General features: G+C 36.5%; 4 protein-coding genes across 4 annotated transcripts; 3 read left to right on the plus strand and 1 right to left on the minus strand.

Moving 5' to 3' along the window:
* Positions 1 to 229: 229 nt before the first annotated feature.
* On the minus strand, positions 230 to 821 carry FDP41_012552 (uncharacterized protein; the record flags this gene model as incomplete). Its single annotated transcript, XM_044703084.1, has 2 exons — positions 230 to 333; positions 512 to 821. 2 exons carry the CDS (start codon positions 819 to 821, stop codon positions 230 to 232), a joined length of 414 nt encoding a protein of 137 aa, XP_044566005.1.
* A 494-nt stretch (positions 822 to 1,315) lies between these two features.
* Positions 1,316 to 3,872, plus strand: FDP41_012553 (uncharacterized protein; the record flags this gene model as incomplete). Its single annotated transcript, XM_044703085.1, has 3 exons — positions 1,316 to 2,593; positions 2,645 to 3,321; positions 3,404 to 3,872. The coding sequence occupies 3 exons, from the start codon at positions 1,316 to 1,318 to the stop codon at positions 3,870 to 3,872; spliced, it is 2,424 nt and encodes an 807-aa protein (XP_044566006.1).
* A 484-nt stretch (positions 3,873 to 4,356) lies between these two features.
* On the plus strand, positions 4,357 to 4,737 carry FDP41_012554 (uncharacterized protein; the record flags this gene model as incomplete). The annotated part of the gene is made up of 1 exon (XM_044703086.1): positions 4,357 to 4,737. The coding sequence occupies one exon, from the start codon at positions 4,357 to 4,359 to the stop codon at positions 4,735 to 4,737; it is 381 nt and encodes a 126-aa protein (XP_044566007.1).
* Positions 4,738 to 5,457: 720 nt separating this feature from the next.
* On the plus strand, positions 5,458 to 13,902 carry FDP41_012555 (uncharacterized protein; the record flags this gene model as incomplete). Its single annotated transcript, XM_044703087.1, has 3 exons — positions 5,458 to 5,745; positions 5,971 to 9,384; positions 9,505 to 13,902. The coding sequence occupies 3 exons, from the start codon at positions 5,458 to 5,460 to the stop codon at positions 13,900 to 13,902; spliced, it is 8,100 nt and encodes a 2,699-aa protein (XP_044566008.1).
* Positions 13,903 to 13,993: the final 91 nt, after the last annotated feature.

Consider the following 13,993-nt stretch of genomic DNA (forward strand, 5'->3'; position numbering starts at 1 on the left):
CACGATAATAAATCCACCCTTGAGTTTTGTAAAATAGTAAAACGACAGCTGCGTTATTTTGAGGCTGAATTGTGTAATTGTTGTAAAATATTTTGAGAATGTACATTTCAATAAATATATATGTGATGTATTCGAGGGAGGCGTGTTGAAATTGTTAAAATTGTCCACCAATGATTCGTTTTCGTTTGATGCAAATTCACATTAATTACAAAAAAGTTGAGAAATTCTCTTATTTTCTCTTAAGAATGGTGGCATCTTTCAAATCTTGCAAAAAGGCCTGTGCTGGATTGATTCTGTTATTTTTCTTGTATTGTAAAATAATGTTTTGGAAATCTAAGTTTTTAACAATAATCAGGTGACAGAAATATCACCAAAAAAGAGCGAAATATTTCGTTATGGTTTTGAAGTTACAGATTGGTATAAATCATTGCATGAGAGAATGATTATTCAAATTATTCCAAGCACCAATTATACATTTTCATTATTTTCTATCGATCGGTTGTACACTTACTTGTCAATCTGTTATCTTGTCTCAATTTTAATAAATTACATGCTTTTCTGCAAACGTCTACAACTTGACTACATTCCGAAATGCACTTTTCGTATGCCTTCTCAAATATTTCCATATCGGGCGTTTTTTCATATTTCTCAACGGCAGCCGATGATACATCTCGTTTCGCTGTTGCTTGATCATTAGTATTTACATTTATGGATCCAGTGGTTGTCGTGGTTGGAGTTGTTGGATTACTCGGACTCGAAAGAGTAGATAAAATTGAGTCTTCGGAAAAGGCCCACGCATATGAGGAGAGGACCAACACCATCAACGCTAAAAGAATCAACAACCTTCTTTTTGTTGGCATTATTTTTTTCAATAATTATTCTTCTGATAATTAATTGGTCCGCCCTAGAACTGCAGAATAAATTCAATTTTAGATTCTTCAATTATTGGAACACAAGGAAAGGAATTATGATGACGAAACAGGATTGGAGTCAAAGTTCAAAACTGAAAATTAGCATTACAAATTACGAGATATTTTTCGCGCCATTTCTCTAACCGTCAAACCAAATGGATATATTTTCTTCAAAAAAAATTGCCTCAACGATTATTTAAACCACACCTCAAGAACACCACAAACAACAACATCCATTCAATTGCTATTCAACAGCTATCATAATTAGTGGATATATTCTTTCTGATCGGAATTCAAAATATTATTGTTTAATTCATTGAAAATCCTCATCAATAATTCGGAACAATCTTGCAATCTCAATAAATAATCATACAAAAAAGATAGTCAATCACTCATGGAGCAGCATGAATAGGAAACCAACAAAAAAACCATCCATAGATTTGGGATCGAATGATAGTAGTGAAAGCTCAAGCATTGCTGCATCCATCCCATCTTCTCCTTTGGAGGATTTACACAAGTCAAAACGACCTCCTTTTCAAAACATCAACCTTAATTTGATCAACAAACAACCCTCCATGAGTCCGCGGTATGTCGGGCCCACACCACCTCCTGAAACTCCAGATTTTACAGTAATGAGAATTAAAACACCAACAGCAACAATTGGAAGACCTGTTGAAAAGATTGATCTCAATTTTCCCAAACTTTCTTCGACCCGAACGCGAAAGACGGTCAGCCTTAAATCCGACACTTTTATTTCCCTCAATTCAACAAGTAATTTAAATGCCTTATCCACCCCTCCGATTTTTTCCCCTAGACAATCATCCAAGCCACCGTCATCACCTACGAGCTCTGTTTTCGAGGGCTGCAACCAAGTAGATTGTTTCGAAGAGCGAATCGACAACTCTCTAAGCGATTTGACAAAATATGAAAACTTTAAATTTCAAAGATGGAACAAAACTTTGGAGCAAAATCAAATGACCAACCCTCCCAATGTATATAATCTCCTTCAACCCCGCAAGTCGAAAGCGTTCATAACAGATTTAGCGCCAATTGGTTCTTCAAATAGCTCTAGAAACGTTCTTGCAAGAAACAATGTTTCCCATGCAATCGAAGAGGACAGCGCCGAAAGCATCATTCGAAAGAAACATTCCAGAAATAGGTACATGTTAACGAATCGTTCAAGTTTAGCCGAATCAAAAAATCAAAGGCCTAGTACCTCTTTTGAACTGTACAAAAAACAATTACTTGATGCTGAGGAAAAGTATGACACGTTGGACAATAGCTGGAAAGAATTTGGTATGACTTCTACATCATCTTTCATTGAAAAAATATCAACCATTGATGTGAAAAAGAGTTCCAAGAGAGAAATTGAGGACGACCTCGAACGAAAAATTCATCTCTTTAAGGAAAATGCAAACAAGAAAAACCTTCAAAATCACATTGAAGAAATTAAATTATTGAAACGAAAAAAGATGGAAGACATGAAGAAGGCATACGGCAAGGATGTCATTGAGCTCAACAGGGAAATGGCAAGCAAAATGACAAGAGAAGTACTCGATGAGAAGAGAGCAGAGGCCTCCATGCTTCGAGAAGAAAAGATCAAAATTGCTCGAGAAATTAATATCCACAATATTTTAGAGAAGAAACATAAAACAGAAGAATTGCTGCGTGAACGAGAAATTGTAAGTAGAGATATCCAGTTCATTAATCTACAACATTTTCATCTCAATCAGAGAGAAGAAATTCGAAATCAGCAAAGAAAAAACATGTCCCTCTATACCTCTTGGAAAACCATTGTAACCATCATTCGTTCGCTGTTCATAATCAAAGAAACCATAAAGAAAGCCTGTGAAGAGAAAGAAGCCAATGAAAGGAAAGAATTAGAGGAAGCCAGTAAACCTGTTGAAGTTGACGCACAAGATGCCGAATATGAAAAGAAAATGAAGGTATTTAATGTACTTTTCAAAGAGAGATACGCAACTCATTTGGAGAAAATTAAAGCGCTTATTGGAAGAGGCGTGCGGAGATGGAGAGAGCAAAAGAAGTATGAATCCATTCGTCTCATTTCAAAATTTCTCACAGATTTAGCAGAAACATATAGAATTCCTCTAGCCGTATCAAAGTTTAAGAATGCAGTTATTAAGGTTCAACGAACATGGAGGAGCTATCTAGTCATGAAGAAGTGCCAGAAAATACTTCATGTAGCTCAACTTGATAAATACATTGAAAAGAAAGTTGCAAATCTTGAGAAGGAGATTAACAAGTATGGAAAGAAAGGATCCAATGCTAGAGGTGACCCTTCGAGCCATGCCCTGAACAGGATGATGTCGTCCGCAACTTTGGGCATGCAAAATTCTAAAGTATTGTTCGATCTTGTCGCTCAAAAGGAGGAAATCAAAAAGATCTCCCAGTAAGTTATTTCACTATTGAATTGTGTATGCTGAATGACCATTGTTTGATGAACTACACAAACCATACAATTTTAAAAACAGAGAATTGAAAGAAGAAGTTGTCAACCAATATTATGATGAACGCAGAATTGAGCACATCCGAAAGATGCGACTCTTTGAGAAGGAAACACAACTCATGAAAAGAGACAACAGCAAATCCACCACCGCCATGTTCCAAGATTTTAAACCCAAACTTTCACCTCTTCTCTCCAGGAATGAATTGCAGTCTCTCTTCGAAGATTGTTTCAAGAGGACGAGACTCAAAATTCAAACCAAAGAAAAAACATCAGCTTCCAGCAACAACCGACAGGAACCAAAGAAACTGAATGCCTTGGATTCACATCGATCAGGAGTTGAACTTCTCAAATTGGCTCGTCAAGCCACTACGGCAGCTGTGAAATTCAAAGCAGCAGGTGCAAAGGCAAGCAGTGTCAATCTTTTCCAAATGAACGAATTGAATTCGGGAAGAACCACTACAAGCACTGGAAAATCAGGAGGAGCAGGCGAGTAGGCAAACGCAAATTTTGTAAATTGTTGTTGTAGTTCCATTCCCCAATCGATGATTCATCAAGAGAGATAAGGGTACAGACTCTGCTTCAAGTGAGGTGTATGTGTATGCAAAATATATTAAGGTGGCAAAAGGTAAATTGAACGAGTGGGCCACCCTTGCACAAGTGTCGATCGACAGAAAGTTGATGGATGTGCTCTAAAAATAAACGACATGAAGTTGCTTTCAACTTTTAAATTCGATTCAACGGCGTTTTTACAATAACAACAAAATCAAACAAATATTACAGTTTCATCTGATCACGAGAGACAGCAGATTCTCAGACGTTCGTTATAACCACTACTACTACCGTTGCATTCCACCCTATCTGTACGATCACACAGTGTGATAACGCATTTCTCTCACTGTGCGCACTACTTTCACAAGTGCCCATTCCTTGTAAACGTATACTCTCCAATTATAACCGACAAAGTATTTCACGATCATCATGTACGAAAAGGTCTTAATTCTCTATCATACCTCTAACAACAAATTCAAACAGCAACAACAACAACCATCAGCTGGCTCTCGAATGCGCTCCGATTCACTCTCTTCCACCTTCCGTCTCTATCAACAACCACCTCCTTCTTCTTCTTCTTCCTTGTGGACGATGCGTGGACATCAGGACGGTCAATATGAACACTCGTTGTGGTTGGATTTGTACTCGGAGGAGGTGATGGCCGATGGAGGAGGATCCAACAACAACAACCTCAACAACACAACCAACAATTCCAACACTTCAAAGAGTGGTATTACTATTAGAAATGGATCTGTTCATCACCATGATGAAATGATCTATGGAGGACAAGTATTGGCTTTGAAAGAGTAGAAAGGAACTATTCATTTCAACCAATCAATCAACCGACAGATCCATTCCGATCTTCTCTATTCCTTTTTTGTAAATATATTGTACATGAGCGAAAGCATTTTCAGGGCTCAAGTTATTTTGTATTTCTGTATCATATCATTTACATGTATTTCTATCTATATTTTAAAGAACTGTTGAATGTCATAAGCTTCCTCCCACTACTGCTAGAGAGTCAATGAATCATTTTCATAACTATTCAGGGTATTTTGAGGTTAAGAGGGATCATTATATTTCAGTTCGAGTGTGTGTTCAAAACAGACACACATTCACATTGACTCTTTTACAAATCATTCATTATTATTATTATTGGTGTGTGGAGGAATGATTTAATTAATGGAACACTCAAACTTCAATTAAAGAATTTTTGTCTTTTAGTTTCAAAATTGTTGATGCATCATTACTGGGAAGAAGGTTGACGAGTGAATGGGTTTTGGATGAATAATAACAATCTCTCTGTTAAATTCATTTAAGGTTTATTCAAAACCTTCCTTTGCAGCGTTTGACGGTACCATCTGTCACTTGTCAAACTCTTTTCTTGTAACGGTAACCTGAATTGTCGCTACGTCGAACCAAACACAACAGAAACACTCCCAAAAAACAACCACCACCACCTCTATTAAACATTCTCCTTTTTCTCTTCTTCCAAAAAGAACAATCAAAAAGGAATAAACAAAAAACACAATGACCTCTCATCCACCTCCACCACCCATTCACTCTCCTTTTTCCGAATCCTCATCCGTCGACAACGAGGAAGATTCCATTCCTCTTCCACCAGGTCCCGTTCACACCTCCATGATCGAAGAAGAAGATGATCATCGAACAACAATTACAAATTCGTCAAAAGGAGTTCCGCTGATTCAAACGACTACCATCACGACAACAACAACAACGACATCACCACCACCACTCCAAGCCAATCACGCCTGTTCTGATTCAGGTGGTGAAGAATATAGTTATAGTGGAAGTGAGGTTTGTAGGAAAATGAAATTTGAATTACACTTTAACCATCCATGATGAATTTTGATTTTGAATTTTGATTTTTTTCATCCAAATGGTACAATCCTGATGATGATGACAATACGATGATGATATATTTGAAATTCTTTTCATGACTGTGCTTGATCGAACAACAACATGCACATTCTTCTCATGATTGATCAAACAACAACAACATTTTCAACAACAACCTTTCAGATGTCCACTCCAAGCTCGAATCGAATGACCGAACATTCTACTCCTGTCGTCGCCACTACTAACACATCAAACATTCCCATTCCATTGGTTCCTCCCATTCCCTTCGTTGTACCAAAACTTGATCTTCCTTCACAAACAACAAGTTCCACAAATTCCATGATTCCTCCTCCTCTTCCTTCCCTGTCTTATGGAATTACAGTCAGTCCAGCAGCAACAACAACCTCTCCGGAGAAACAACCTTCCACTCCTCCACACCATTCGATCAATAGCAATTCTTCACGTTCGGGAAGTGCTCTCACTCCGGTTTACGGAAATCAATCGGGACGAAGCAATGGAGAACTTTCAAGTAGTAGTGGCGGAATGAATTTGGCAAAACGTTCATTGAGATTGGGCGATGAATTGGAACAACAAAGTAAATACTTGTTTCAAGTGAATGAGAAGGGATTTGTCGTCTCAGTGGCTGCAAGTATTTTGATGGAATTTCAACAATTTGTGGAGAAAGAATTTGTGGAGAGTGTGAAAACAATTCCACCACAGATTTTGAATGATGCAAAGGAGAAGAAGAGAGATGATGTTAATTTTGCATCCTTATTTCAATTTAGAACGAGTGAGAATTATTTGAAACATTTGAAACTATTCAAAGATACTACTTTTGAAAAGAATTGTCAATTGTATTGTCAACTTGTTCTTGATTGGTTACAACAACCCTCAAGTACAAACGAAGTGGGTATTCCTGAATGGTCCTATGTTAAATTTAGAGCTCGTTTAATGCAACAATTTAATTTGACAGGTGACGAGAAATCAAATGTATTGTTGCAATCACTTGATATCTTGATTTGGCTCACTGCTAGTGACATTCTGTGTGTGATTTTAAAGAATTATAATCCACAAGTTGTGGATACTCATGTGACAGAAAGCGTGTTGCGGTACTGTTTCACAGTTGTCATTTATGACACATATTCCAATGCCAAATTGTATTCCATTTGGAAACAAATGCAAGATTACATCATAGATCAATGGGCTTTCGTGATTCGAAGATTGAGTCGAAAGAACCTTTCAGAAGTGTGTTCCTTCTTTATGGTCAAAATGAACTCCAAGACTGACAAAGGACTTGCCAAATGCTACATGAATATTATGAGATTTGTGGATATTGACTTGTCGGAGAATGTAATTCCAACACGTGACTTGCTTGAATCATTAGTGAGCTTGGCAGAGAAGGACAAGACTGTCAAGTCATCCATCTCTCTAAGAAATGCACTATTACGAGTGTTACAAACCATTTATTTACAATTGGACTTTGAATTGGAAGAAAATTGTAATTTATTGGAAGAGTTCAATTTGAAAACCTATGAGATTGCAAATATGTATGAAAAGTCAAAAATTGGTCAAAAAGGATCTTCAAAAGGTGAAAGCATGATTTTAAAGTCACTCATTGTCAAACATTCAGGATTTGCTTTCCATAATGGACATGCTGCAAAAGTTGTTGGAGAAGTTGTTGAATTTGCACAAAAGAAGAAGGATCAAATTGAGATATTCAATCAATCTCTCTATGCATTGTGTGTCTTAATGAAAGACAAGTATAATGTCGACCGAAATATGACGCCCTATAGTTTTGTCAGAGGTCCCTATCAAAATCTATTGATCAAATACAAACCATTCGTCGATGTGGTCTATTCAGAGGCAGATAAGAATCTTGCTTACTTTACTGAAGATCAAACGTCAAAGAATAAGTACCGAGAAGTGATGGCTCAGGTTGCATCCGCTGTGATCACATTCTTAACAAAGATGAATGTGACAGTAGAAGCAGAAGATTTCGATGATACTTCATTTCTATTGACACTTCTTGTCATGAGATTGGCTTCCTATGATGTTGATATTGTTCTAGGAAAGGAAGGAATTATTAGAAAATTCCTGCAGCGTGAATTTCAAAAGAATAGTTTATTCTCTGTGGTTGCCATGAGAGTTCTCAAAATCATGCATAACAACACCAAAGATAGTTTCAATATTGACGTTTTGGCTTGTGAATCAGAGATGGATTCTATCAAGAGACAACCTACCTATGCAAATTTATTGAACTCGATTCGAATCGAGTATTCCTATTTGAAGAAAATTATTGAACATTGTTCAGAACGAATGGATATTTCCATTTTGCAATATACCGATGTCGAATATAATGTCATTCGACCAGAAAAAACCATGATCTTTGTTCAAGAGGAAAGCGATGGTGATTCTGAAATTGTCATGCTCAAACCACCTTCAGAAAAACCATCAGAAACTGGAGATAATTATAGTTTTGGATCCTCAGGTGCTGTGACTGATCGCGATTTGAGTTTGATTAGTGACGCCGATCACCATCTCAATTTATCCTCAGCAAACCTCTCTGCTCCTGTTTCACCACGTGTTCGAAAGATGACTAAAAAAGGAGCTTCTGAAACCGATGTCTTTAAACCACTTATGAGAAGAAAGACAGCAACTGTGATAGACTTTTCTGCAACTTTGAATCGATATCCAACACTTCCAACAAGTCCTCAACAAGAATCTTCTTCTCATCATCATCATCATCACGAGAAAAAGAAATCCAAAAAGGAAGACAAACTCAAGAAGGAAAGATATGGCTTGGTGAAATTACTCATTTATGGACTTTCAACCATTCCACTCTTTGCATGTGAAGATTTGTTAATGTTCGAACGATTGGAGAGTTTTGTTGGAAATTATCTCATGTGTGGTGATCGAAACATTGCTCTCTCAATTTCTTCAGCATTCCAAGAGACGATGAGTGAACATGCAAATTTGAGATCATCCATTCTGAGAAAGACCACTGATTTATTTGCATTCCATTTGAAACAATTTAGCGAAGTGAAAAGTATCAAATTCTTGATGAAGAATATTATTCAATTCTTAAAGATTTGGTCCGAAGATAAGAATGGTATTGATCGAAGCATTGACACTTGGATTTTCAAACTCGAAGCATGTTGCATGATTAGTATGTGTTTTGTGGATCGTCAACTTCGACTAAGTGCTTTGGAATGTCTCGAATTTTTATCGAACTTGTTTTATGAACATGTTTCAGGACTTTGTTATCGAACCATTGTGGAAAAACAATCTTCCATCATTCAACGAGCGATTCGAAAGATTGAGGTTCGAGATGCCATGGGCGTCGATGAGTTTATTTTGAATGATGACTTGTTATTGAAGTTGGAAAAAGAAACTCTTGTTTCTGTTTCACAAAGTGAGACTGCCACAACTGTCTTGTATACATTTATTCTAGCTTTTATTGGAGAAACATTGGCAGAACAAAATTGTAAAATGTATACAGAATTGATTTCAATTTTGAAAGATTTCTGTTGTGAAGTGTCCACCGTTGCGTATGATGATGAAAGATTTGCTCCATTGTGGACTGATTCTTTGTGCTTGGTAAGTTTTATTTGTTAGCAACAATTTCAAAAATTCAAATTCACACGCATTGCCTCCATATATTAACATTTTCATTGACAATTTTTTCCTTCACAAATGAACATGCCATCAATAATATAGCTCGTATCCCTGTGTGGTGTACCAAATCCAGAAGATCAAAACATGTATGCAGCTTTGGAGAATTACAAGACACTTGTCAGAGGTTCTCTCAAGCAAATTGACATTTTTGACAAGTTCATGTGTTCCGATGAAGTGTGGCATCACCGATCCATTGTCAACATTTGTTCATGTTTCAACTATCAAGCTCTTCCTACATTGCTCGATATGTTAACAAGCTATCTTGATTCCAAGAAGGAAAAGAAGGTCACTGCCAATGTTATTATTGCTCTCAAAGATGTTGCAAGAATTGTGAACAGTTTCACACAAACTCAAAGTTTCACCAAACTTTTCAAATATCCAAACATTTTCTCACACACCATTCGATTGATTTCAGAACTCCTTCAAAAGTCTTATTCTATTCTTTCCACTGAAAAAGATCTCAAGATTAAGGATCCATTCCAATTGTATTGTGTTTTTCACACCTATGCCAATAATGCTGCATCTTTAAATAATGTTGCAAAATCATTGTACATGATGAAAAACACCACGACTCGACAAAAAGCACTCAAAATGACCAATGCTCTCTATTTGAGAAATGGAAATGTTTGGCATGAAGATGCACGTGTCAATGCAATCAATAATTTGAGAGAATGTTTAGACAAAATTCCACAAATGCAACAAATTGCAGAAGTCACTGTTGAACGAATGAAAGATGAAAAAGCGAAAGAATATTGGCGAGGAGAATATGCCAATATTTTGACTGTGAAACTCAAACATATTTGTTTTAGAGCAATTTCAAGTATTCTCAAAGTGGATCCAATCACGACACTCTTTGCAAACACAAACTTTGATTTCCAAAGTTTCTTTGTTTCTGCTGAACTTGCTGGATATCGAATGTTGGATGCATTGCTTTGTCATCACTTTGAACATTTACTGCCAGAATTTATTTCTGTTAATTACACAACTCCCGATGATTCGATTGCTGAAGTTTATATGAATGCCATTTATGACAATTTATTACCAAGTCCAACTGCATTCTCTCCTCATTATTGCACCAATGATGACCGCTTGGAATGGATGCTCATGTTAAAAGGTCAAGAATTATTTGAAGGAGCACCTTCATTCCTTTCTGAAGATGACATTGTTTCAACCACCATTGAAAAGAATATTCTTCCAATTGTGTTGCTCATGTTGTATCTTCTTCATCATCCCTATGATTCAGTTCACTCAAAAGCAAGTGAAATAATTATGGCACTTGTTCAAAATAACTTTACTTTGGATGATTTGGAACCAAGAATTGATTTGAAATTGAAAGATGCCACCATGTGTCGTTTGGAAATTTTAGATGTTGCCATGAGAACAAATTGTGTCACAACCGATTATGCACTTCAAATTTCTGATGCTGTCGCAGGATTAGTGAGTTTTTGGAGTAATGCTTTGTTTGCTGAAGCTCTTAAATTCTGCACCACTTTGGCCATCAACTCTAGAAAGGCATTTATGATTCAAGTGTTAAATCCATGGAGCAAATATTTGGAGTTGTGTCCAGTTCCTCCACCTGTGGATGTCAACGAAGTGATTCACATTGTCATCAAATTATCCATTCATTTGCAGAGATCTATTGGTTTTATCAAAGAATTACACACACTTTGGAGAGATTTGGCTTTGCAAGGTGGATTGTTAATGAATCCATTGAGTTCAACCTCATCTCCTGTTCTTGGATTAGATTATTCACATGAATTGACCTTCCCAAGAAATTTGATCATGATTGTGGATTACATTAAGGTACTTTTATCGAATGCTTACATTCACGAAAAGGACAAACTTGAAAAGTATAATATTGAAACAATCTGTAGAGGAATTGCATTAGCTCTGTATGCCTCTCAACCAAAATTGACTCTCCAATTGCTGATTAGTGACTTGAGCACTTGTGACGACAATTATGGAGATGCTGTGATGTGCTTATTGAATGACATTGTGTGTCACAACGAACACAAAATTCACATTCTCGAAAAAGCTCATATCATTCTTTCCTATGTATTGATCCGAATGGATGGATCCAATGAGAATGCTCACACTCTCTTTACAAGTTTATTATTGAGTATCATTTCACATACTGCTTCTCAAATTCATGAAAAGAAGAACTGGTTACTCCTTGTGAAATTATTGAAAGAAAAGGTGGTGACCATCAATTGGGTCGATTGTCTTCTTGAACACAACTCTGACAAGTTGACACAACTCGAATTGGAATCTCTTGTTCCCTTCACAACCGATCAAGGTTCAATCAGTGCTGGTTATTTAATCAAGACTCTTGTCGAATGTATTGAACAATCGGTGAATCCACTTCTTCTCGATTATTTCGCTCAACATGCATTAGAAATGGCCACTCGTGACACCAAAAACTTAATTCTCGTTCACAACTATCTCAGTATTTTCTATTACATTTTAAGAAATTCAAAAAATATTACACTTTCAAGAACAGTTCTCTATCGAGTGCTTCATTGCGTCTATACCTTTGCCGATGCGAATGAATTGAACTTTTTCAATGCACAACAATCTTTGGCACTCGTAAATCGAACTGCTCCCGTGACATTGAATGCTCAGGATATTCTCATTGATTCAAAAGTATTGGCTGTGGATGTTTTACATTTAATGATCACACGAAATGCAACACTTGATTACAAACATGTCTTTTGGACATTGATTTCCATATTGTCATCCATTCCAGCTGTCTCTGCAAGTGCTGTTTCTGGATCTTTAAATTTATATATTGAAGCCATTGTGGATTGTTTATATGAATTGAGAAATAATGAACAATGTTTCTCGAAATATTTCCTTATTGAAAATGAAAAGATTGTCAAGAATGAATTAGAGAGATATATTGCAGAGAGAGGTTGGAGAGGAATGTTATACATATTGGCAGAGTTTATTGCTAATAGGAATATTCAACCAAAGATTTTGGACCTGTTGACCATTTATTTGAGAGCTAACAACAGTTACTTTTTGGATGAAGTTCCAGAACGAAAACTCTTCACGTCACTTGTCATTTTAATGCCCTATTTTGTGTGTGATATGGATACACCAGAGTGTCAAAATTTAATGAAAACTGTTCGAGAAGAATTGAATGGACCACTTGCTGCATGTTTTAACAACACTACAACCATCACTCCTGTCGACTTTTCTAATCGAGTTTGTTTAGAATTAGTGAATGCATTCTTTTCCAATACAGAATATGTGATTCATGCAGCGGAAATTTTAACCAACATGTACTTGACAAGTGCTGCCCGTTTACGAGATGCCATTTTGTTAGTTGTTTCATCATTTGTGAGATTTTCTGCCAAAGATGCTAACGCCTTTGCTTTATTGTACAAGTTGGCCATCACTTCAGAGAGTGAAGTGGCAAGTTCATTCTTGTGTGAAGTACTTAATCCTGCAATTAGAGACTTTAAGCAATTGTTGAAATATACAACAGAGGATATTCAGAGATTGAATGATATTTCCAAGTATACACCAAAATTAGCTGTCGATCCAAATCAATCGAAAATTATGTGTACTCGATTGAAATTCTTAGTGGAAGAAGCATTTTCAGTATGTGGTCGCGGAGGTGACAATCTTGCACCTTTCAATATTACCTCTTGTGAAAGTTCAACCTACAATTATAAGATGAGAAGTGGAAAATTGAATTCTGCAACGAACAGTTCCGTGCAGTCACAAACTGTGAATGGCAATTATGGAATTTCAACTCTTCGAAAGACATCCTCTTCCACTTCAGTCCCTCCAATTACTTTCAATGCTACTGTTACAAAGGCAAGTTCTGCCACACCCACACCAACCACATTTTCTCTCATGAATAAGATGAATGGTGGTGGCGTCAGCAGTACAAGTAGTGTGGTCGTTCCAGATATGATTCCACAACAACAATTTGAAATATCTGCATTTTCGAATTCACCTAACATCAAGCCCACTACAACAGCCAATCCATCAGCAGCATCAGCATCTTCATCACCTCTAATTACTAGTGGTGATGTTTATTTGCCTGATTTATCACAATTATTGTATAATGAGAATTATGCAATTTATTTCAAGGACTATGCCCAGTCACTGTCAATTCCAACGGATGTGATTGATTTCTGTGTACAAGCCATGAAATATGAAAAAGCTACAGATTCCATTCAGAGAAGTGTCTATGCCAAGAGAATTATTCAGCAGTACATTAATGATGAAACCTTTACAGTGCTGTCACCTGAGGAGAAACAAAAGATTTTAACCAAGTATAAGGAAAATGTAATTAATCCACCAAATATTCTCTTCACAGAGGGTGCTGCCATTAGTCAAACTCATCTCTTGACACTCTATCAAGGATTTTTATCAAGCTCTCAAGGTTCAGAGTTATCTAGTCTCATAAAGAACCACAGTATTTAAATATTGTAATCAAAAATTTCGAAATACAATTTCTCTAAGATTTTCAAAACAGTGCTCTTTTTCTCTCTTTATCTCTGCTCTTTTCAAACAA

The sequence above is a fragment of the Naegleria fowleri genome (assembly GCF_008403515.1).
Source record: "Naegleria fowleri strain ATCC 30894 chromosome Unknown tig15, whole genome shotgun sequence".
Classification (NCBI taxonomy): Eukaryota; Heterolobosea; class Eutetramitea; order Acrasida; family Naegleriidae; genus Naegleria; species Naegleria fowleri.